Source organism: Ruditapes philippinarum, unplaced genomic scaffold (genome assembly GCF_026571515.1).
Source record: "Ruditapes philippinarum isolate M1 unplaced genomic scaffold, ASM2657151v2 ctg1637_1_1_1_1, whole genome shotgun sequence".
NCBI classification, from domain to species: domain Eukaryota; kingdom Metazoa; phylum Mollusca; class Bivalvia; order Venerida; family Veneridae; genus Ruditapes; species Ruditapes philippinarum.
Window position 1 is genome coordinate 150,263 of NW_026864156.1, and position 25,294 is coordinate 175,556.

Sequence of the window (25,294 nt, forward strand, 5' to 3'; positions counted from 1 at the left end):
TTTAATAAATATACACAACATCCAGTTCCCACTTTTACTGTTTTTCTTTCCCTTTTTCCCCCTTTAAAAAATATTCTTTTGCAAAATAGAACAAAATTATTTTTAAAGGGCATAATAAGTTCATATGGAAGATGCTTCAGAACTTTTTTTTTTTTTAAAATTTCTTTTTAAAAAAATTTTTTAAAATTAAAGCTTTTCAAAAAACAATTTCAAAGTTTACTTAATTTTTTTCTAAAAAACCTTAAGTTTTCAAGTTTTTTTTCAAGATTTTTTCCCCCCTTACTAGGGTTTTTTGGGGACTGGCATTATGGGTTTAAAAAGTTTTTTATTGTAGTAAACCTTTCACGTTTTTGGGGGTACCTTTTTTTCATCTTTCCCGCCTGGGTTAAGCAGCATTAACCCCGACTTTGGGGGGAGGGACATTTACATTTTTCAGCACTGGGCTCCATCCCATTACAAAAACACTCACTATCATTCTTGTTTTCCCCTTTTTAAAAATGTTTTTTTTTGTTGGGGGGTTCTTTAATTTTTTTTGGCTCATCAGGGTTAGCCCCTTTTGCTTTAGGGCTTGTGAAAGTTGCTAGAGTTGTAATTTGTACATTTCTCGGCTTCCCATCAGCAGACCTGACTTTAATAGAGGGGGTTTTGGGGGAACCCAAATTTTCAGAATCTGTTTTTCCTGGCAGGGAACTTATCGTGGTTATTTGTATATTTTTGGGTTTACCATCAGAAGATTTCACCTTGATTTCCATTGGTTTAGGTTTGCTCACAGGGGAGGTAGACTTGTTAGAATCAGTTGTTTCCCTTGAAATTTTCCCTTTGGGTTTTAAGAAAAAAGATGAAGGTTTATTTATTCTGGTTTTTAATCTCCAATTTGGCCCGAATCCTAAAAAAATGAAAAAAAATTCAAATTAAAAAAAATTTCAATTTTTCCCTTTATAAGGAAAAATTTAAAGGGTTTGATACAAATTTCCCATTTCAAACCCCTTTAATTTAAAAATTTCCCAAAACACAAGCTCTATCCAAAATGTTTTTTAAAAGTTTTTGATGATTCAAAAAATGTATACCCTTGGGTATCTTTTAAAAATGGGTTTGGGCCCCAATGGGCCCAAAACTTCCCGTCAGTTTTTTTAAATATCGGAAAAAATTGTTTTTTGAAATTTTTATCATTTAAAAATTTTTAAAAATGGTTTTCTTGAAAATGAAAAGAAAGTTTTTAAAAAATTTTTAGTGAAAGTAGAACGTGTGGGGAAAAATTTACTTGATGAATAAAAAATTTTTGTTCTAGAAAACTTTTTTTGCAATATAAAAAATATGTATCTCACACTTGCCAACAAAATCCTTTTATAAATTTTTTGAAAAGATTTGATGTTATTTATGATTTCTTAAATTTCTAGCCCTAACTATTTATTTTAAATTTCCTACCCCTCCCCCTTTTTAGGAAAATTCCCCTTTTTAAAATTAAAAAGTTTAACCCATTTTTAATCTCATAAACCCCTTTTTCTTCACCCTTATGGGTTCCTCCCCATAAGGTACACCAATTTCACCCCTTTTTCAAAAATTTTCCACGTACAATAAAACCCCTCTGGGTTGGGTGAGCCAAAAAGGGTTTCCCACCATCTGTTGGGCCTGGTGACATTAATTTTAAAAAATTAAATTCCCAAACTTAAAACCCGAACCAAAAAGGGTAATAAAGACTCCCCAGATTATTTTTTGTAAAATCTAAAAGCATTGGGTGACTACCCTTTTCCCCCTTCATCTTTTAGGGCCCCGATAATTTTTTCATCTTTTAGAAATTTTTGAAGAATAGGAAGACAATTCTATCTTCACTCCAGCTGGCAATTCATTTTAAGTTTTTTAAAGAATGAGAAGCTTTTTTTTTTTAATTTGTGTAATAATTTTAATCGAAATGATGGAAAGGAATAATTTACTAAAACAAACAAACAAACAAACAAACAATCTGAGAAGTAAGACTAGATCTAAGTACCCAAAACACAGAGCACTGCAAATACACATCAACATAATGCTTTACTTTATAAAATGTCAAGAAGAATTATGGTTTGTGTATTTACTATAAAAATCTGGAAACAAAGTGATCCCTCGGAAGCATTAATTCACAACACATTAAAATTACATGAAAATTGCAGACGTCCCCGTTGATCGGAGGTCTGGTGAACATTGAGGGGTATGAGAATAAGTGTAAACATCCCTCACGCCCCATCACCGGCTTGAAGCGGTACTTCAATTCTCCACACTTAAATTAGTTCTAGGATCAATGATGCCTGAAAGGTACAGAAAAAATAACAACACTGAAGTGGTATAATAAAACATACCATGGGAAATAGGTCACTGAAGTTGATGATAATGTATATTTGTTATAAAAAACCAAATTGGTTGGGGCCTGTTGTGTATCATATAGCTTTGTATAGAATCTTCTGTAGCTACAGCAAAAACACAAGTCTGGTATGGTAAACTGGGTAAACACATAAACGAAATTACCAACACAATCAAAATGGTATTATACATCTAAAAGGTATTTTTTATTCAAAATTAGAAACAGACCTGGCAAGATAACTGATTATTTAATACAGGACACTCAATAACACAAAAAATCAAATAAAATTTTTTATATCTTAATAAACTAACATATTTATTAGTCTATTAAACAACTAACATACCAGAACAAAGTTGAGTATTTCTCCCATTCTTTTAAATCTTCACTTGCTTTTTCTGTTGATTTTTCTAAAATATTACAAAATTATTATGAATGAATTGTTTATCAGTATCTATTATCATATTTTATGCTGATAATACATATCATAACTGAAACCTGTATGGTCTAGAAACTGCAAAATTTGTATCAAGGCAAATAATCATGCAAATCTTACATACAGGAATAATTACAAGTACTATCTATGTACAAAATAATATAACTGACTCCTAGCATCATCATATGATATACAACATGTTAATTTTCACAACGCTCATTACATTTGGCTACTAAATCTTATAACCCCTAAAACTAAAATTAATAAGAGTGATTAATGATCATGTGTCGCAGCATGACAGCCAATTGCATGTTGCAGCTTCTATGTAGCAGGACACACAAAAATTATTAACAGAGCAAAACGGGCTCTTTATTTTTAAGGGCAATAACTCAGCCTTAAATCATTCAACCAGAAAATTCATGTGATATACGCAAGTACTTGAGCTACAGATCAATCCTTTAAATTTTCATTAAAATTGCATCACTAGTATAAGAGAAATAGTCCGGACAAACTTTAAAAATATAAATCATTCAAAGGGCCATAACTCTGACAAAAACAGAGCTCCAGATAATTTTTTTGGCCAAGGGGTTTTTACCCCTCAAAATTTAGAGTGAGGGGTAAAATGCAAATTCTGAAAAACTTAAGGGGTAAAATCTGTCAAAATAGCATTTTGCATTTTTTATAAACAAATTAAACATATTGTTGTGTTTGTTTGTTTGTTTATTTTCTTTTTTTAAGAAAAACCTTTACAAATTAAATACTGATTTAATGTGAAACAAATACAAAACATGCCATGTAAAGTCAGACTTCCAGAGTATACTGGAACTCAAGTTTAGGATACACAGCAAAATTATCAGTGCTTCCATTTTCAAAATTTGGAAGTCAAAGACTTCAAAATCTCTGATATTGGAAGTCACATTATATAGGTAAAGAAGGAAAGTATTGATTTTCGGAAGTCACAGGCCAAATGAAGGAGTAAATGACTCCCAAACTTCCTCTAGTGGATGCCCTCAAGTTATTTTATTTTCTAGGAGTCAATATTTTTCTTTCTTTATTTTTGTTGGCATGTACCTTATCATGTACTCCAGTTTGAACAATTATAGTTGAAATTAGAATAAAAGAACATAAACAAGATTTTTTTTTATCTTTCCTTGAAAAAAGTCTTGGTCTGAGAGAAAATTGTCCGTAACTGTAGACTGGGTACAAAAATATTGAGTACAAAACTGCAGGTAAAAAACATGTTATTTTGTTCTAACAACAAAAGTTAAAGAAATTAAAATTTTTTTTTGTTTATATTGAGGCATAAGTATGTCAATAGATGCCTAAACAAACTTAATACTGTGTTAACTCCTACGATGATTATCTGGCACAAATTTCTTCAATAATTTCACAGGTTGATAGATCTACGGGAGTTACCTCCCTTCTGTATTTCCTGCTACTTTCGTTTTTAACATGCGTTGTTGACAACAGAATTTTTAGTTTTCAATGCAATAAAATGGAAATATATTGTATTTTTATGCTCAAAACATTTTCTTTCTACATATCAAATGTTTACACTTCTATTCTTTTATGCATAAATTTTGACATACGAGCGTATTTTCATTTTGTTGTGCGTAACTGTGACGCACGAATTTTGAAAGTGATGCGTATTTTAGATTTTCTATGCGTATTTTACGCTTATACGCACGCTATCTGGAGCTCTGCAAAAATAATCAAACCAGAAAATGCTGATATATACATATCTAGACCTGGTATTGGTCATTCCTTTAAAATTATGATGAAATTTTACCAGTGGTTTTTTAGTAGTCCGTACAAGTTTTGTTATAGATGGACGGACAGACATATGACAGAGAAGTGATCCCTAAATATTGCCACTACTCTGTATAGGTGACACAAAAAGACAGTAAGACCATTTAAGGTAGTGATACTTATTTACTGTGTTAGAGTAACAAAGCACTTTGCATATTTATAACATTCAGGTTCTTTAAACCTTTAATTTTACTATGACAGAAATCAACAATTGCGTCAACATGCTTACCTTCATTTTGTTTTCTCTGAATTTTTCTTAACTGAAATTTGGTAGGACAACATCTAACAGCTATTGTAACTTTTTCTGGACTAGGTAGATATAGAGCAGGTCTGTAATATATAAAGTACAACATTGTAAATAAACATTCTATAAACATTCTTAATGACGTATCTTCACCTAATTAAAAATCTGTCTTGTAAAAAACCCTTATTTCACATTATGCATCATATGCAAAATATTCAATTCAGATTTAATATTTTGCTGTCAGTCACACAGTCATTTAAGATGACAGTTGTGATTCAAAAACACCATAGTGCCTGCTTATTCCTCTTATTGAAAAGTAAGATCTAATTGTTAGCCTTCTGATGGCAACTGATTCTATCAATGTGACCAGTGCAGACAAAGATTAGCCAGTACATCCATGCCATCTGATCATGGTTTGCACAGTGCATTATTCAGACAATACATATTTTGAAATTTACCCTAAAAAAGGATGAATGGTTTTGTCCAGATTTAAAGATGGATAAGTCCATTTAAGATATTTAGCATGGTTAGGGTTAAAGCATAAAATCAAGCAAGATTAACTTGACACATAACACTTACTTGGATAAACAATGTCTAGTAAATATGAATGTAGCATTAGTAACCGGATCAGCTTCAACACAACCAGCTGGTACTATCAACAACTCGCCATCAGGTGTAAATGTTAACCGCCGGAAAAATGAACGCATTGTATCATCATGAAACATCCTGTAAGCAACAAATTTATATCTTACTACAGGTAAGGTCTGTTATTTTCAAACTGTAAGTGTGACTATGACCTTTTAGGTAAGAGCTAAGTCTTACACTAACATATCATCATGATTTGTGCCAAGTTATTTTAAAATCCTTCAATGCATGAAAAAGTTACAGTCCAGACACCATTGTGTAAGTGTATCAGTGGCATTCACTCAAGTGAAACTTAACTCCATCTAACACAGAAGAACTGTTAATAAACCCAAGGTATGTGCCTACTTAATATAAAAAACATCTGTAAATAAATGAAGTTGCTCGAAGAAACTTGTGATGACTTTATGCACCGCACTTTATCAGGGAGCATAAAAAGCACATATTACTCGCTCAATAACAATTTATCATAAATATTTCATGTTAAAAGGGGACATAACTCCTAAAAATATTGCATTTAGGATAATGTCCCATGTCTGACAACTGTAAAAATGTCATTACAATAAAGTATTCCAAGTTTCATACCGATATCTTATCATCTACTTAACCCATTACTTCATTCAAGCATTTTGTAAAAAAGGGTGTTTTCATGTTGATAAAAAATTATTAGTTACGTAAAATGGGGCGTAATGCCTACCCCCTAACCCTTCTAATAATTCTTTCAGAATAATGCCCTTTGCCAAAAGACTGTAAATTGCCATGATACAAGTTGATTCCTTTTAAAGATTTGAAATCAGAATCAGAATTAACTTGGACTTTTTCTTCTAAACATAGGACCTGATAAACTTTCATATACTAGAAAGACAAAAACGTGCCATCGAAATTCAATAGAAATACAAAATAAAAAACATTTCACTTTTAAGAGAGCCCATCTGTTAATATAAAACAAATTTTACCTGAAAGACTTTGGTTTAGTATCTTTATTTTCTGTGTCTTTATTTTCATCTATCTCGGTGGTTTGAGGTTTTGAGGGTAGAGTCATCTTGTGAACATTGTGTATACATGATCTACTACATATGTTGTATATCCTACATGATCTAAATATATTATATAAAACACACATTTATCTAAATGCTCCACACCTGAAACCTGCTGTAACATGAGAAAAGACATGTTAATTTGAATATAGACAGAAGAATGACTTAAAAACTATCTTGAGGTATGATTTCTTTACAGCAAGATGTGTATTCTTGGCTCAAACCTTTGTGATTTGGTTCATTTTTGGTCTAGACTACCTGCCCTTAACAATTAAATGCCACCATTCCACATCTGTTTACAAACATCAAAGTTAAGGTTTGTTTTTCAGACCTACTATGTCAATATGATAAAATAAAATGTACTTCACTGAAGTATTTTGAAAAGGTACAACTGGAAATATTTTTCCTAGATTTGTGTACCATTTGCTCTAGATCCGGACCAGTAACCTACATGCAAATTTACAGATCATTCCCTCACCCTGTTTATCCAGAATAATCATTTTTATTGTGCAAAATAACTAAAACCTGAAATGTAATTCTTTTGATCAAATCTTTATTATCCTTTGTAGATTTTTCCACTTTAAGTGCTTCACTTGATACATGTGACAATTAAAGGTTTTATGGTTTTAGACTTTTTGACGTCAGTGGTGCTCCTTTAAGTTCTTATCCCGAGGCACAATTAACCAAAGTACAAAGTATCTAGTTTAAGAAAATGTAATAGCTAGGGTTAGAGTTGTCCACATGTCAACAAACAGAACAATAACAAAATGCCAATCAATATATTCAATGTTGGGGGTATTAAAAGTTGGATAAAAAATCTTTGCTTGTCTGTAAAGGTTAACCTATGTACACATAACTAATTCCATTATCTTCCAGATTGCAAATATAAATGGTAAAATAATAGTGCAATAGAAATGAAAGCCAAGTTTGAACAAGTTACCTGTCTGTACTTAATGTTGCAACAAGTTCGTTTTTCGGATCCCAAGCTACTCCCTGTACAAAACTTTTGTGCTCATTGAAAATGCCCATCTTCTGATCTGGAATAAAAAAAGACATGTTATAGAAATGATCATGATCTAGTACTCACTGAAATCCTTTGATCTCTTCTCTTGGAAAATATCTTCATTATCTAAACTTTTGTCAACTGTAATGACATTGCTACATGTTAACCTCAGTTTAAGATAACTACTGCTTTGTCACTGCCCCGCAGAGATAGAACTTTATTATTTTTTACTTCTTTTGAGCCAAGTTTGAAGAAAAACCATCACAGTGTAAAGGAATTTTACAGCTGACACAAAACTGTCAGACATTTTACCTTTAAATTGACCTTGATCTTGAGCCAGCAAAGTGGTGGCTTGGTTTCTGCACATTGCCATGTTAAAGTGAACTTTTTTAGCCAAGTTTAACAAAATCTGTTCAACAGTATAGGTTTAATAGCTTGGATGTCTACAGATTAGCAGGCAGTTAGTACTTACCTTTAGTAAGATCCCAGAGTATGGCACTGTTATCTACAGACCCTGATATCATATATTTGCCATCAGCAGACCAACATATGTCATATATGTCCTCTAAATGACCTCTGAAATACAATCATGTAATATCACATTTTGAAATACAATCATATAATATCACATTTTTTCATTTTCAAGTTACCAAATTATTTTATAAAGTCTAATAGGGAATCAGAACCACTAACATCACATAAACTTGCTGAGTAACTTGCTCATATAGCTCTAAAACAATCTTAGTGCTGGACTTTAAAGCCAGCTACTTCTATATCACTTTCTTTGCCTAAATGTGTTTATGAAAACATTTGGGTTAAATTCTAGACAAAAACACAAGGTAAGGACATTGCTTTATATACTTCAAGCTGAGATACAAATTCATTATATTGTAGAAGAGACTACCATTTATTTGGCATCTTTTTTTTTAAAACAAGTTGCCGATTAAAACTTTTCAGTTTTGTGGGTATAATAATGGATTAATACCTCAATACTTTCAGCATAGCCCAATTTTCCTTATTGTCTTCCTCATCCTCTTGAAATATATTATTTATTGAGCTCGTCTCACTTAACTTCCAAAATATGATGACACTGTCTGTAAAAATATACATTGAATTGTAATATACACACATCCTGACCAATATGTTTAATATATATATTTTTTGATCTGGAGAAAGGGTGATCCTTCGGAAGCATTAATCACAACAAAATTACATGAAAATTGCAGACTTTGTTTGATTGAAGATAATTAAAAAGTGCAACATGGGTTCTTCACATTACCTTGTTGAGGTGAACATCATAATGTTGAGGTTTAAAACCCTTGTTTTTTGTTACATAGTCTAGCCAAACTGGTAAGAAGGTCTAAATTAAATAATATAACTAAAGAATATATTTAATGAGGTTAATTAAATACAGATGGCATGGCAGTGTTACAATGCTGCAGATTTCTAATAAATATTCATTATAATAACACATGTTTTAAAAATCCACAAGACCATTAATATCCTGAGAGCTGCTTAGAAAGCACTTTTTTCTCAATCAAAATAACAGAACAATCTGAACACCTATATACAAGACTGTATTAGTGTATAAAAACAAAGTATGGATACATACCATCCCCAGCTGTGGCCAAAATGTCACCTGTAAAATTAAATTACCATTATAACACTGAAATATCAAGTGTGTTAAAATAAAACAACAAGAGCTGTCACAGGAGACAGCGAAGCTCGACTAATAAAATACTGGACGCAGTAAGGAGGACAAAACTATGAAAGAAAAATCAATTATGTATAATTACTTATTAAGTTATAGTAAAAAAAATAACATTTGTTAACATAAATTCCAAGATCAAGGGAAATAATTCTAGAAATAGTCATGCTAGAGTTATGGATCTTGCCACACAACATTTGTGTAATGATAAGAAATATATATTTGAAGTTTGAAGTAGATACCTTAAAAAGTAAAAAGTTATTATATTTCTTAAAGAAAATCGTAAGTTCAAAGAGAGATCAATCTGTAAATATTGCTTCAAGAGTTATGAACATTGTCACATAAAATGTAATTAATGATAAGGTATAAGTATTTGAAGTTTGAGGTAGATACCTTTAAAAATAAAAAAGTTAAAATAAAAAATAACATTTTTCTAGTAAATAAATCTAAGTTTATGGGGAGATAATTCTTGCAATATTGGTGCTAGAGTTATGAACCTTGTCACATAAGATGTGGATGATGATTACATAAATATATTTGAAGTATGAAGTTGATCCCTTTAGAAATAAATAAGTTACAGTAAAAAAAAATATTTTTTATGGAAAATTCTAAGTTCAAAGGGAGATAAATCTGAAAATATTAGTGCTAGAGTTATGAACCTTGTCACATAAGATGGGGATGATGATAACGTAAATATATTTGAAGTATGAGGTCGATCCCTTAAGAAACAAAGAAGAAACAGTAAGAAATAGTATTTTTTGAGGAAAATTCTAAGTTCAAGGGGAGATAAATCTGAAAATATTGGTGCTAGAGTTATGAACCTTGTCACATAAGATGGGGATGATGATAAGGTACATATATTTGAAGTATGAGGTTGATCCCTTAAGAAATAAAGAAGTATCAGTAAAAAAATAGTATTTTTTAAGGAAAATTCTAAGTTCAAGGGGAGATAAATCTGAAAATATTGGTGCTAGAGTTATGAACCTTATCACATAAGATGTGGTTGATGATAAGGAACATATATTTGAAGTTTGAAGTTGATACCTTAAGAAATGACAAAGTTATAGTGAAAAATATTTTACTGCACCAAAACTTTAATCTAAAATCTGGATGCGGACGCGGACGCCGGGGCGAGTAGGACAGCTCTCCATATACTTCGTATAGTCGAGCTAAAAACCAAATCTATAAATGTATTAGTCTTCCAGCTTAGCATGGGATTTGTAACACATGGGCCACTAGTTTGATCCTCAGACAATACAAAATTTCTCTGTGACAAAACTGATCTCTGTCATCAATTCTAATGGTCATTTGTCTGTCACCACTGATTTCAGAAATCATATGCAGGGCCAAAACACCATTTTTGGGGAAGGGGCCTCAGCATTTTTCTTTGGGAAAACATGCATGATTTTGGCATACTTTTGGAAAAGGGATCTCAAATTTAACACAAAATTTTAACAAGTTCTTCAAAATTGAAAAGCAAAAAGCACTGGGAATTACTAATAAGGCAGTAAAAGACCTTAATTCAACACCATTTAATTTTGTTCTAAATTCTATGGGAAATTTCAAAAGACTGGGGAATTTTGAGGACCAAACTGGGGGAAAAAAGAGGCTAGTTTGGTTGGGGAAGCATCCTATATTCGGCCTAAACAAAGAAGAGTTTTTTGGCCATGATATTGGATTATAGTCAGTGACTTGTAGAGAAATTGGTAAATACTGGTTAACCAGGATACTGAGCCAAACTGACCGATGAGATATAAATTTGTAACAAGAGCCACCGCCGGGCGGGGGCAACGCTCGACTTTGTACTTTTTCTAAACGCAAACATAGAAAGGTTTGAACATATATATTGATGTTTCCTTTTTATAAATTTAGTTGGTCTGTTTTGTCACATAAGTTTTGTTTATATATTTTGTATATATATGAATAGAAACATTAAGCATATTTCTAAAAATAGCAACAGTACGCAATTTCTAAAAATAGCAACAATGACGCAATTTCTAAAAATAGCAACAATGACGCAATTTCTAAAAATAGAAAAAATGACGCAATTTCTAAAAATAGAAAAAAATGACGCAATTTCTAAAAATAGAAAAAATGACGCAATTACTAAAAATAGCAACAATGACGCAATTTCTAAAAATAGAAAAAATGACGCAATTTCTAAAAATAGAACAAAAATGACGCAAATTCTAAAAATAGCAACAATGACACAATTTCTAAAAATAGAAAAAATGACGCAATTTCTAAAAATAGGAAAAAATGAGGCAAATTCTAAAAATAGCAACAATGACGCAATTTCTAAAAATAGAAAAAATGACGCAATTTCTAAAAATAGGAAAAAATGAGGCAAATTCTAAAAATAGCAACAATGACGCAATTTCTAAAAATAGAAAAAATGACGCAATTTCTAAAAATAGAAAAACATGACGCAATTTCTAAAAATAGAAAAAAATGAAGCAATTTCTAAAAATAGAAAAACATGACGCAATTTCTAAAAATAGAAAAAAATGACGCAATTTCTAAAAATAGAAAAACATGACGCAATTTCTAAAAATAGAAACAATGACGCAATTTCTAAAAATAGAACAAAAATGACGAAATTTCTAAAAATAGAAAAAAATGACGCAATTTCTAACAAGAGGGCCATGATGGCCCTGAGGTCGCTCACCTGTATATAGCCCCCCCTCCCCCCGGGCCAATTTTTACCCAAGGGCTTTTATTTGTTAATTTGAACAGACTTGGTAGACACCCATAAGAAGATGTTTCAATTGCTAAACATCTAAGTTCTAGCTCATTGGGTTTTTTAAAAGAAGATTTTTAAAGTTTTTACTATACACATATAGTTAAAAACAATGACACCCCTGGGGCAGGGCGAGTTTTTACCCCCCCCCCCTTTTATTTGAACAAACTTTGTAGATATTTACTTAAAGATGTTTCATGCTTAATATCTAAACTCTAGCTATTTGGGTTTTTTCAAAGAAGATTTTTAAGTTTTTGCTATACACATATAAGGAAAATCAATGACCCACGGGGCGGGGCCAGTTTTGACCCCAGGGCTTTTATTTGAACATACTTGGTAGACACCCATTAGAACATGTTTCATGCTAAATATCTTAGCTCTAGCTCTTTGGGTTCTTTAAAAGAAGATTTTTTAAGTTTTTACTATATGCATATAGGGAAAATCAATGACCCCCTGGGGCAGGGCCAATTTTGACCCTAGGGCTTTTATTTGAACAAACTTGGTAGACATTCACTAGAAGATGTTTCATGCCAAATATCTAAGCTCTAGCTCTAACAGTTCTTTAAAAGAAGATTTTTTAAGTTTTTACTATATGCATATAGGGAAAATCAATAACCCCTAGGGCGGGGCCAATTTTGACCCCAGGGCTTTTATTTGAACAAACTTGGTAGACACTCACTAGAAGATGTTTCATGCCAAATATCTTAGCTCTAGCTCTTTGGGTTCTTTAAAAGAGAATATTTTAAGTTTTTACTATATGCATATAGGGAAAATATGCATATAGGGAAAATCTATGACCCCCTGGGGCAGGGCCAATTTTGACCTCAGGGCTTTTATTTGAACAAACTTGGTAGACACTTTATAGAAGATGTTTTATGCTAAATATCTTAGCTCTAGCTTTAACAGTTCTTTAAAAGAAGATTTTTAAGTTTTTACTATATGCATATAGGGAAAATCAATGACCCCCTGGGGCGGGGCCAATTTTGACCCCAGGGCTTTTATTTGAACAAACTTGGTAGACATTCACTAGAAGATGTTTCATGCCAAATATCTAAGCTCTAGCTCTTACAGTTCTTTAAAAGAAGATTTTTTAAGTTTTTACTATATGCATATAGGGAAAATCAATGATCCCCCGGGGCGGGGCCAATTTTGACCCCAGGGCTTTTATTTGAACAAACTTGGTAGACACTCACTAGAAGATGTTTCATGCCAAATATCTAAGCTCTAGCTCTTACGGTTCTTTAAAAGAGATTTTTTAAGTTTTTACTATATGCATATAGGGAAAATCAATGACCCCCTGGGGCGGGGCCAATTTTGACCCCAGGGCTTTTATTTGAACAAACTTGGTAGACACTCATTAGAAGATGTTTCATGCCAAATATCTAAGTTCTAGCTTTTAGGGTTGTTTAAAAGAAGATATTTAAAGATTTTTCTTTCGGTTGCCATGGCAACCAGAGTTCTCCATGGAATTAAATTCTTTGAACAATTTTTAAAGGTGACCACCAAAGGAACAATCCTGTGAAGTTTGGATGAAATTGGCTCAGTGGTTTATGAGGAGATGTCATTTAAAGCAAAAGTTTACGGACGGACGATGGACGGACGGACGCCGGACGAAAAGCGATCACAAAAGCTCACCCTGTCACTTTGTGACAGGTGAGCTAAAAATAGCAACAATGACGCAATTTCTAAAAATAGAAAAAAAATGACGCAAATTCTAAAAGTAGCAACAATGACGCAATTTCTAAAAATAGAAAAAATGACGCAATTTCTAAAAATAGAAAAACATGACGCAATTATATACATGTATATATATGTATATATACATGCATATATATATATATATTTATATATATATATATATATATACCTGCATATATGTATATATATTACACACACACATTTATATATATATTTATATATAATACATATACTATACATACACACACACCGATAAATGCACAATCTGAGAAAATTCAGTAATATAACCTTCAAGGTCAAGGTCATTAAAGAGCCAAGCAAATTTGGGTTTGATAAACAACAAGGTCTGGTCCTTAAGAATGTTCTGTTATAATATGAAGTTTATCCCTTCAAAAATAGCAAAGTTACAGTCAGTTACTGTCAAAACAATGAAAATTTCAATAATTTGACCTTCAAAGGCAATGTCATTAATGAGTGAAGGTCAAGGTCTTTCGGTATATTTTTAACAGTTATCTTTGAAGATTATTATGTTCAAGTTTGAAGACAATCCATTCAAAAATAACAAAGTAACAGCCAATAACAGCATGAACAAGCAAAAATTGGACTTTTAACCTTGAAGGTCAAGGTCATTTATGGATGAAGGTCAAGGTTAGTGTGGTCTACTGAAAGGTCTTGTCCCAAGGGTTGTTGTGGCCAAGTATGAAGACAATACACCAAGAAATAAAAAAGTAATGATCCAGGTACAAGTTTTCGGACGGCAACGGCAACGGAGACGGCAACGGCAACGCCAACCTGACTATAACAATACCTCTACTATTTTTTTCAAAAAAAAAAAAGTCGAGCTAAAAAACGATATAAACACAAAATAGACAAATTATGACAACATACAAAACCACTTGTCTAACTCTGCAAATTCATCTACAAAAAAAACTTAATTTTAAAGATTTGGTAGGGCCACATTTAAAAAAGTCTTTGTTTGCTGTCTCCCGACCCTACTTTTTAGAGTTGGGTAGGTAGGTAGGGATTTTTTTTTTTTTTTGGAAATGCATAAATGTTTTTGGTTTGATTCTGTTTGTTGGAAAAAGCGGTATAATAAAATGCGAATAAAAAATTTTAAAATTGATATATCTTGCTTTTTATTTCAGTTTGTATATCTTTCAATTAGTCAACACAAGAAGTATAGTTCTTTTTAATAAAAATACATACATGTAACAAAAGCAAAATTTCGAACATTTACCCAACATGTGAGAGGATGACTAAAACACACAAATAAACTCAAATATATTATGCAAAATAACTACTGAACAACAAAAGGCATCATTATACATCAACAGTTTAAAGTCTGCTTACATTTTATCTTCACTTAATGAATAGTAAGTAACAAAACCAGAAAAAAAAACTTCAAACACTATGCAACTCCAGACAAGTAAACAGTTAAGCCACAGTATACCAACAAAATTTAGGTTCACAGTATTCATTTTTTATAGGACATCTATGGGGTATGATCTATGGGGTATGTCTTTCTCATAAACTGGAAGTACAATCCTAAACTTTGTTAACAGTTTTGGATTTTTCTGTGCTTCTGGCTCATCACAATGGGCACAAATATCTGGTCGTCCAATGTTGGAGGCACAGTAAGGGAACTCCACGTGAGATTGGCATGACATCTGCAGTCATACAAACACTCTCCCTTGCAGAGCATCTCCTATGAAAACAGACAGAAGGTCTTCATATAAGCTTACAATACACCAAGTTTATGCAATACAGATTATGCCAAAAATGCAATTATTTTAACATTTTTAATTATACAAACACCATGGGAAATATGTAAGAAAGAATAAAATCAGGTTTCTACTTTCAGTTGATTTTTTTATTCTTTCAGGTTTCTACTTTCAGTTGATTATGTAAAAACATTTTGACATCACTATTTCAAGAAAATAAGCACAACAATGTGCAATACCAATACTAACCATCAACTGTAATGACTGAAACACAGCTTTAATCAAATTTCTCAAGGCTGTGTTTTAGAGATCATGTTTCCCTGTCAATTTATTCTCTTGGTTTATCCACATTCAGTGCCTTGCATTTTGAGCCACTAGAAGACTATTCTTAAAGTCCTGCAATAATGAGAAAATGTGATAAATGAGTGCTGAAATGGTTCAAGTACTAAGACAGGTGGTACTTGAAACAATAAGATAAGTGCATTTGCTGGTTGAAGAAAATGATTATTAAATAAATACTGGTACTTATAAATGGATGAGTACATACAAGAAACTTTATTTATTTACAAAAACTTTATTTTAAGTCGATTACATGAGCACTCAGTAAGTTTTTAACCCAAACCAGTATTTAAGCATACCGTAAGAACGTCCGATTTTTTTCGGATAAAAATCCTCGACGTCATTAGACAGATCGGCCCATGCCCAGACCAATTCATTCTCGTGGAGGTTATTTTTCAACAAAGTTGAATAAACGTAATAATAAATGTTGACGAGATGATAAAATACTCGTCTTCTTGAAGATCTTCTAACTTTCGTTTTGCAAAATTGTAACGGAAATGTACACAATCGACTTTTACCCGGCGGTACTTGATAGTCGATACACGTGACGAATAATACGCGGGAACCAGTATACTACACGCCATTATTGAACGGATATCGGTAAAAATATGCGGCACCAAAAAAAAAAAAAAAATGGTCGGCGAGAGCAAATAAAATTTTTCGGAGCGCAGCGTTTTTTTAGGGGCGGTCGGGAGACAGCAAACAAAGCTATTTTTAATTTTGGTCTAGTCATATTCAAGTTTGTTAATTTCTAAATTCTAAAATCAATCTTGAAGAACTATTATGGTTACCGTCAGGTGAGAATCTGCAGACATTAACAGCCTTGGTATGTCTTTTCAAGTTGGCTAGAAACTCCACTCCATATTTACCATCTAGATCTTCCTTAATCTGCCATACCTATATTGACAAATATTCAAACTTCAAAATTACTTAAACCGTATAATTATTTAACATCAAAATGTTTGTAAGAAAGAACACAAGTGATAAAAAAACTTACAACTTACAATATGTAATGTTAAATTGTAACATTTTATTGATTATAGATAAAACATTAATTTTGATGCAATATAAGTTGATACACAGATTTCTATGAAGTGAGCTTATTGAAATAGCTCTAAGTTTTCAATATGTTTATCAAAATGAATGATAAAGTAATTGCATCTAAATAAAATAAATTTCTTTTAGCATTATTTACCCTGACAAATTTGTCAACACCACCAGACACCAGTCTCTTTATGGCTCTGTTTCCTGGTTGTACATCCACACTGTATATAGGGTCACGCTCATGCCAGGATATCTCAGGTGTTGTAACCTTCATTATGAGCAAATGTCAGCCAGGACCTGTAATCAGTTAATATACATGTAGTCTGCTAAATGCTTCCAAATAAGTTTTCATATGATACAAGATACTGAAATTTCTTGGCATGAATTTAGAATCCCGGATACTTGTCACCTCAGACATTTGCCCCCCTTTAACGGTGGTAGACTTTGCCCCCTCGTATGTCTTGAAAGGGGCGGACATTTGCTCTTCTAAACATTTTGAAGGGCAGACAATTATCCCATTTTAAAAAATTTTAATTGGTGATCTTAAACATGTGTCGGCCTCATTACATGCATTTGATCATTATTTTTATATCTTTTGTTAAACAGACCCGTTGGCTATTTCTTTTTTTTTCTCTAAGGCAAAATGAAATATAAAATATGCAAAAATAAAATACAATTCCTGTATTTGCAATGCAAAGCTGCAAATGTTATTGAAATCTTAATGTTGTATCAGGGAACTATATCACATCTGATATATATTTCATCAAGGTTTTAATTCATCTGTATATGTATTAAAATCGGTAGTTTTGAAGTTCTATTTGCAAGAAAATTTTAATCCAAACATCAGCAATAAACATCTTTTTATTGGTCGCTTCTAACTTTGGTGGTAAAATTTTTTGTCCTATTTCCTGAACAATTTTGGTCGTTCTGTATTTCATTGACACAGAGATCATGTTTACAAATAAAAAATTTCCCTCCCAATTAATATGTTGATAGTTAATATTATATCATATTGATTGAGATATAACTATTAGATGTCAGGCATTGACCAACATAAACTATACAAGCCTGTAACGTCCGATATATTGGACTAAGCAAGAGGTGCCTAATCTATCTATCTTTCATTAATGTCAAACCCTTTGCGGGGGCGTAGACATAACTCTAGACTAGTCACTTCAGAAAAGCTATGAGATACAAAGGAATCTGGGAACACTGAAAAAGACCCATTGGTTCTTTTACATGCCCAGTGTATAGCACTGATACATATGTGAGGATTACCTGGATTTCTTACCAGTACACCTCTAGTTAGGTGGGAAACACAGAAAGTGTCTCTGAAAAATCCCAGGATCGTACCCGGGACCTCAGGAGTGACAGCCAGCACAGACGCTTGGGGGTCAGATCCTGCCCCCAAAGGTGATGCACCCCCAATCATCTGTGATTGCACCACCTAGGAAATTAACGACAGATTTTTTTTTCATTCAGGAGAAAAAAGTTTATGATTAAAACAGTTGTCCTGCTTGGGTTAAAATGTTAAGTTATTGATAATTTATAGACAAAGCATTAGCCTGATTAGCAAGGTGCTAGGTCTGTCCCAGAATTTCTGAGATTTTGAACATTGGTGAAAAGATTTATATGCTAAATTTAGTAAAAATATGAAAGGATGAATATATTACAACTGGTCCAAACATTATTTCGATATCATGTTATTATTAACATTGTGTTATTTACGTAATTACCTATGAAAACGGTGTTTATTTATTATCTTCACTTCTGTGGACTTCTTTTTGGCGCCTTTTTTCTGTGGTCGCTTATGCGCTTATAAAATTTAACAGAAAAAGTCAATTGCATTGATCTACATAAAGTTTTTGCTATTCTAAGAATCACATATTGACCTTAAGGTTAAAAGTAGTATAAGAGTTTATTACTTATATGGAATCATGTTTAAATGATGATATTAATTGTTAACGTTGTAAGCGTCTTTGAAAATTGTAAACAAAACACGCACCGGCGGAAGATTCAAAGAGCAAAATATACAAGAGATATAACAAGAGTTAGAAAGTATTATTGATTTATATCAATAGCAAAGCCATGATTTTGTTAGAAAAGGTAGCATAATTTCCTTTCTAATTCGAAGTTTTCTTAACATGATTGTTTCAATATGTAGAAAATCTAAACGCAAACAGGACGTTTCGGCCCATAGACGTTTCGGCCCTATTCCGCGAGACGTTTCGGCCCTTTTTATGACATTTAAAAAAATAATTAATACTTAAAGTCATTAAAAAATGAAGTATATTGGTTTGGTTTAAACATATTTATTTTAGCTCGATTGCAAAACAAGTTCTGCAGTGTACACATTCAGAAGTTCTTGCAACTTATATAAATCACTTTAGAGTCCGCTTTCTGGAACCAACCAGTACTGGTGTCATATGAAGAAACATGTCAACTTACTTTGTCATGAAGTTATGTCAATGTGTTCTGACTATTCTAGTATTTTGTTAATTCCTCTCCTTATTTTCAGAATTAAACAGGGAAGTAGGAAAGCATGATTGGCTTCAGTTGTAAACATGAAATCATCCAAAAATATAGGCCGCAAAAGACTTGGACGTATACCCATAACATCTAATGAGCCTTCTTCCTCTGTGATACGACCTTGTCAAATTGTTCAAAGGTAACAGCAATGACATGGTGCAGTCCATGATAACTCAAGATTTGTTTGGTATTAATAATAAAACTTGTATAATTTGATACGCAAAAAATGGATGCCACCAGCAATAAACCTCAACACTGTGGAGAGGTCTGATGACCTCTCCAATTAACCCTGTATTACTAGTGGCAACAATTTCATGCCTAAACTTCTAGTACATAGACATGTCATACTATACTGTGTAATGTGACTATTCTATTTTTAGCATTTGATTTATAATATGAAAAAGGCAAAGCCTCAAAGCGAGCTCGATGTACTTTTTACGTGAAATAGTATGAAGTAATCGCTCATTTTTATTTCAAATGCAGTGACGAGTGCGTGTGACGTCACACGTACTGTATTAAATATGGCTCCGCCATTGTCGTGAAATGAATAACGAGTTTTGAAAACGTTTATAAAACTATGTTTATTTTATTTCACTCTATAATTTTTTAAGCGGAAATAAAATTATTTAAAGTGAAATAAATGTAAAACTTAAAACGTTTGCGACATTAAAAAAGCGAACTTGATTTGTTTGTTTTGCACGCGCTGTTTGGCGCTACATTGTGACGTCACGTAAACAATACTTTAAATGTCTGTACAGCGTTAACGACTGAATAAAAGATATTGGTGTTCGGATTAATTTTCTTAGTTAGACCATTTTCTTTCATTCTAGATAGTTTTCACAACAAAATTCGACAAAAAATTGTTTTTATTTATCAGATTTCAAACAAAATGGCGCCTTCGAATTTCATTTTTTATACACAGCTTCCGTTATTCTGGTTCCCTGTCCAATTATAGTTCCCATAGACGTGCACGGGTGACCAGTCTACACATCCGTTTTCAGTCAGAATTCCTCAGTTTTTATTGTTATCTTTAAATTCGAAAGGTTGCGATGTGTCCAATTCGGTACTTTGGACGAAAGTTTTCAAAACCATCACTTAGCAGGTACTCGCGTTACCGTAAAGCTCGCTTTGCGAGCAGGCCCTTCGTGCCAGCTCGTCGAGCTCGCTATTAAAGTTTAAACCCCTTTGAAATAACAACCTTTCAGATTCAAACAGAGACAAGCCTGTTGTAGTCTAGAGTTAATCATATATGTCTCCTGTTGATTTTATGAGTTAAGAAATTATAGAGATAAAATTTATACCAAGGTACACAAACATACAGATGCTTGTTCTTATTGTATAATGAATGTGTTTGTGAAACTCTTTATTTTTTTAAGTTTTTCAATAGTTTTTTATTCTAATATTTAAGTACAAGTTTTCTTATACAAATATTGTCTACAGTCTTTAAACTAAATTGATTTGATTTATATTTCAGGGTAGATGGAGGGAAACAAAATGTAAGTACGTCTCGAACTGTTGTAAAGTTTTATTGTCAACACTTTTCTTTCTGGTATATTGAGTGAAACAGCTTTTATGAATATTTGTTAAAAATGATATATTTATATGATATATTTGAACTTTTATTTGTTATATAATAGATTCAGGTCTCAATGTCAGAGGGTGACCTTTCGTTCAGTTCGTCATTTGCTAATGACCTTGACAATGATGTTGACCTCATGTCAGCACTGGACAGAATGGAGACAGATTATGGCCACAATAAAATGAAAGGAAATGCTACAACAACAAAGGTAGAAAATGAAAATGTTATCTCTATACGCAACCATCAACAGATCAACATCAGTAATAAAATATCCAGTGTGGAACATAACAGTAAACAGATAAAGCATATAGCCAATAAAAATGTTAATTATTTGTCTACACCAGCAAGAATCAACCATAGTAAACTTGATTCTAAAGTGTCAGCAGCTGATAATGTTGACACAAACTCGTTCCATGATCTCTCCTTTACAAGCCCTATGGAAATATCTACTCCACAGATCTTTAAAACAAAGAGATCGTCTTCCAATGACACTAAAGAATCAACATCGAAAAAGAGAAACTTGTCAGCTTTAAAGAATTCTGCAGATAAAAGTAAGACTTCTATGTCTAAGATTAGGACATCAACACCACAGGTTACCCCACGTAGGAATCTTAGATCAAACTCGGCACAGAAAGAGAAGAATCAGATGAGGAAAAAGCGAGTTTTAGATGGGCTTGGTGACCCAATGGCCACAGAGGAAAATACTGATAACAATTTATCAAATAAAAGTGACTTTTTCAAGTCTTTACTAGTTGAAAATGTAAGTTTAGAAGAGAGTAATATAGCCAAAAATGATATGATAAAGAAAACAAAATCTCCAGAAACCAGATCAAATACCAAAACAAAAAAAGACCAACTCTGCAGTAATTCAGCAACAACACAACAAACAAAATCAGCTACATGTGAAAATAAGGAGAATTACACGGAGGTAACTGACAGTAACCAAAATGATGATAATGAGATCAACATAGAAGATCTTCCTCAGATTCCTACAAGGGGAAGTAATCAAAGTAATATCAGTACCTCAACTTCATTAGTTGAAAAACCACTAGAAATTAAGCCTGGTAAGTGTATTCTCCTACTTGGTAAAAAGTGCAAAGCATTTTTGATGAAAAAAAACTTTATTTTAATTTTTAGCTCGACTATTCAATAAGAATAAGTAGAGCTATTGTAGTCACCCGAGCGTCGGCGTAACAACTTATGTTAAAGTTTTTGTAATACCTCAAATATTTTCAAAGTCCATTGACATATGGCTTTGAAACTTTGCACACTTGTTCACCATCGTGACCCCAACCTGTTGAGAAGAAGAGGTAATTGTATCATGCATTTTGACAGAATTATCCCCCTTTTTTGACTTAGAATTTTAGTTAAAGTTTTTGTAATAGTTTAAATATTTTCAAAGTCCATTGACATATGGCTTTGAAACTTTGCACACTTGTTCAACATCATGACCTCAACCTGTAGACAGGAGGAGATAACTGTATCCAGCATTTTGACAGAATAATGCCCCTTTTCAACTTAAAATTTAGATTCAAGTTTGCATACCACCTCAGATATTTTCATATTCTATTGACATATGGCTTTGAAACAAGTTGAAATTTTATACTCTTCTTTGAGAGCATAATAGGACTCTCTTCAAGGCCTATAACTGTAACATGGATTTAAAGAAAAATGTTGCCCTTTTGTTAACTCAGAAAATTTTACATTATCAAGGCTTTTCTAACTATCAAGCACTAAGAATTGTCGAGCGTTGCTGTCCTACCGACAGCTCTTGTTATAACAGTGATCTGTTAAAGTGCTGGGGTCATTTTTTGAGGGAGCGGGTCAATAACATATTGTACCTCAATGTATGACATAAGTTTGACCTTCTGGTTTATATTTGTAAAATTATCTGTAATAATTTCCATTTTTATTTATTAACATAAAAAAAGAAGAAAAAAAACACGGATTTTTTAACCTTTATCTTTGCTTTTGACAAAGATGTGTCTTTTAGTAAAATATTTACATGGAGCTGATAAGAAGATTTTTGGACATCTTGTGATTTTGTGCAAACAAATTTATTCATGAAAGCTTTGGAAACTAATTCAGGAATTCATATACAAACATGTATTTAAAAATTGATCAAACAAAATTTAAACAGTATTTGATATCACCTCAATGAGTGGAATGTTGTTCTTAGTCCTGTCAGTCACATGTCTTGTATTTTACATATTAAAGAATTATATTTTTGTTTAGATTTAGAGGCAGATCAGCTAGCACTATCATCATGGGGTCTCCCTGACCCTGTTCTAAAACAGTATCACTCTAGAGGTATCACCCACATGTTCCAGTGGCAGGCAGAATGCTTACTCATGGGCAATGTTTTAGGTAACTTTTCAAATATTTCTACCTCATTGCAGAACAACAATTATAATGGCTTAGATGTAATAAGATTGAAGCTGAGTAAAATATTTTTTTACTGTAAATTATAAGTTAAAATGCTTATATTTTAGATAAAGAATATAATTTGCCTGTTTTTACAATTAACTATTACCGCTTTCAGTTTCATGTTTTGTTGCTTGTTTGTGGTAATCATGCTTTATCATTCTTTAATTGTCAAGGGGGAGGTAACTTGGTATATTCCGCCCCAACAAGTGCTGGTAAAACTATGGTAGCAGAGTTGCTGGTCTTGAAGAGAGTGATGGAAACAAGGAAAAAAGCAATAATTATACTACCATTTGTTTCTGTGACAAGAGAGAAAATGTTTTATCTACAGGTAAATCAACATGTACAGTATCAGGGCTCTCGATTGATATGGGTATCTGCATTTTGACTCCTGAAAATCAGGAAAAGCACAAATTTAACACTTGATAAAATCTGCACAAGAGTCAATTTGCGGCTTTTGCCTCATGGGAATTTTCAGCTATGCATTAATTATTACCTTCAATCCACTCCTAGTCACCTATCAAATCCTACAGATGTTCAAATCTCACTCAATAAAAATGTCAACATTTTTCCATGATAGATATTATCAATTTAAACTTGAAAATCTACTCAAAATGACTTCCTTATGCAGTAATTGTTGTAACATGAAAATAATTCAAGTCGTCAAATGACACAAGAAAAAACTGACTTGACTTGTGAAATTTTTGGCCAAATAGTCTTTGACTCGTGAAATTCTGACCCTACTGAGAGCCCTGAGTATAATTGTATATTTTCATGGAAATTTTTGTGTGATTGTCTTGAAAGTTACTATTTCCTTATTAATGGAACATTTTAATGACCTTGATTATCATTTGATTTTATTAGATTTGTAGGGTTGACTAATTTCTTGCAGATATTTTCTTTCATCTTTGATATTATATTTGATAACCTTTTTGATGATTTTTTTTTTGTAGCAGTGTTGTTATATTTGAAGGCGCTAGGAATTTTACAGGATAATTTATATAATATATAAACTGATGAAGTTATTATTGTAGGATATGTACCAGGATGCTGGGATACGTGTAAGTGGATTTATGGGTCACTATGCCCCGGCTGGTGGCTTCAGTAGTGTTGATGTAGCTGTATGTACCATTGAGAAGGGAAATAGTCTGATCAATAGAATGTTAGAAGATAACAAACTTGATCAATTAGGTATTCCATTAATGCTACCTCTATACATTAAATATGTCCACATGGCCTATACCCAAACATTTCCATACATTTAATATAGTCACATGACCAATAACCAAACAATTTCATGCATTAGATATAGCCATATCCAAATATAAAAACCCACCAAAACATCTCCTTATATTACATAATAAGACATTACACAAAGATCTTATTGTATTACATTAATGGTTATCTCTTGTTAAACTTGTTATTTTTGTTGTAAATATGAAATATCACATTAGAAGTAGATCAGTTGTTCATTATCTTGTAACAATGTAGAATATTCTTCTATTTTCCTGAAGTATTATATTTTGTATTTTAGGTATTATAGTAATTGATGAGTTACATCTGATTGGAGATAGACATAGAGGTTACCTGCTTGAACTGTTGCTCACCAAAATCTCGTACATGTCTCGCAAAAATAAAAACAGGTATGCTGCATATATTACTATATATCTGAGTAACTTCATTAAAAAAAATAGAAATAAAAACAGGTGTGTAACTTCATTTAAAAAAAGGTTACATGATCAGTGATTAATCTAGATGTGCGTCTTGCGTAAAATACGCATAAAAATAAAAAAGACGCACAGTTTCAAAATATGTGCGTTCAATTTGACGCATGCAAATCAGGTGGTTTATAATCCAAAATATCACGATTAGTGATTTCTATGTACTGTTTGATTACTTTAATTTCATCAGTTGAATAATTTTTCAATTTCTTCAGTTGAATAATTTAATTTCCGATGATTACTTGTGCAAGACTTATCCCCCATTTGCTTGAAACGTTAAATCTCTGT

At 32.3% G+C, this 25,294-nt stretch overlaps 2 protein-coding genes and 1 long non-coding RNA gene across 3 annotated transcripts in view; 1 reads left to right on the forward strand and 2 right to left on the reverse strand.

The window, feature by feature from the left end:
- Nucleotides 1–2,346: 2,346 nt before the first annotated feature.
- Nucleotides 2,347–18,591, reverse strand: LOC132724633 (chromatin assembly factor 1 subunit B-like). The gene is made up of 12 exons (XM_060709569.1): nt 18,490–18,591; nt 16,905–17,050; nt 16,501–16,606; nt 9,116–9,142; nt 8,489–8,597; nt 7,976–8,079; nt 7,441–7,537; nt 6,420–6,560; nt 5,401–5,547; nt 4,807–4,907; nt 2,679–2,742; nt 2,347–2,473 (listed from the first exon to the last, which is right to left on the reverse strand). Exons 2-12 carry the CDS (start codon nt 17,025–17,027, stop codon nt 2,347–2,349), a joined length of 1,146 nt encoding a protein of 381 aa, XP_060565552.1. The 5' UTR covers nt 17,028–17,050; nt 18,490–18,591.
- Nucleotides 15,199–16,430, reverse strand: LOC132724631 (uncharacterized). The gene is made up of 3 exons (XR_009624938.1): nt 16,009–16,430; nt 15,620–15,766; nt 15,199–15,354 (listed from the first exon to the last, which is right to left on the reverse strand). It is a non-coding gene; the product is annotated as an uncharacterized LOC132724631 (long non-coding RNA).
- Nucleotides 18,592–18,726: 135 nt separating the features above from the next.
- Nucleotides 18,727–25,294, forward strand: part of LOC132724634 (DNA polymerase theta-like) — a 32,358-nt gene continuing 25,790 nt past the window's right edge. Inside the window, exons 1-8 of the mRNA XM_060709570.1 lie at nt 18,727–18,859; nt 19,272–19,421; nt 20,757–20,778; nt 20,920–21,925; nt 23,097–23,228; nt 23,462–23,616; nt 24,320–24,476; nt 24,820–24,928. Of these exons, the coding sequence (XP_060565553.1) occupies nt 19,318–19,421; nt 20,757–20,778; nt 20,920–21,925; nt 23,097–23,228; nt 23,462–23,616; nt 24,320–24,476; nt 24,820–24,928 (1,685 nt within the window). The 5' untranslated portion in view covers nt 18,727–18,859; nt 19,272–19,317. The remainder of the gene's footprint in view (nt 18,860–19,271; nt 19,422–20,756; nt 20,779–20,919; nt 21,926–23,096; nt 23,229–23,461; nt 23,617–24,319; nt 24,477–24,819; nt 24,929–25,294) is intronic.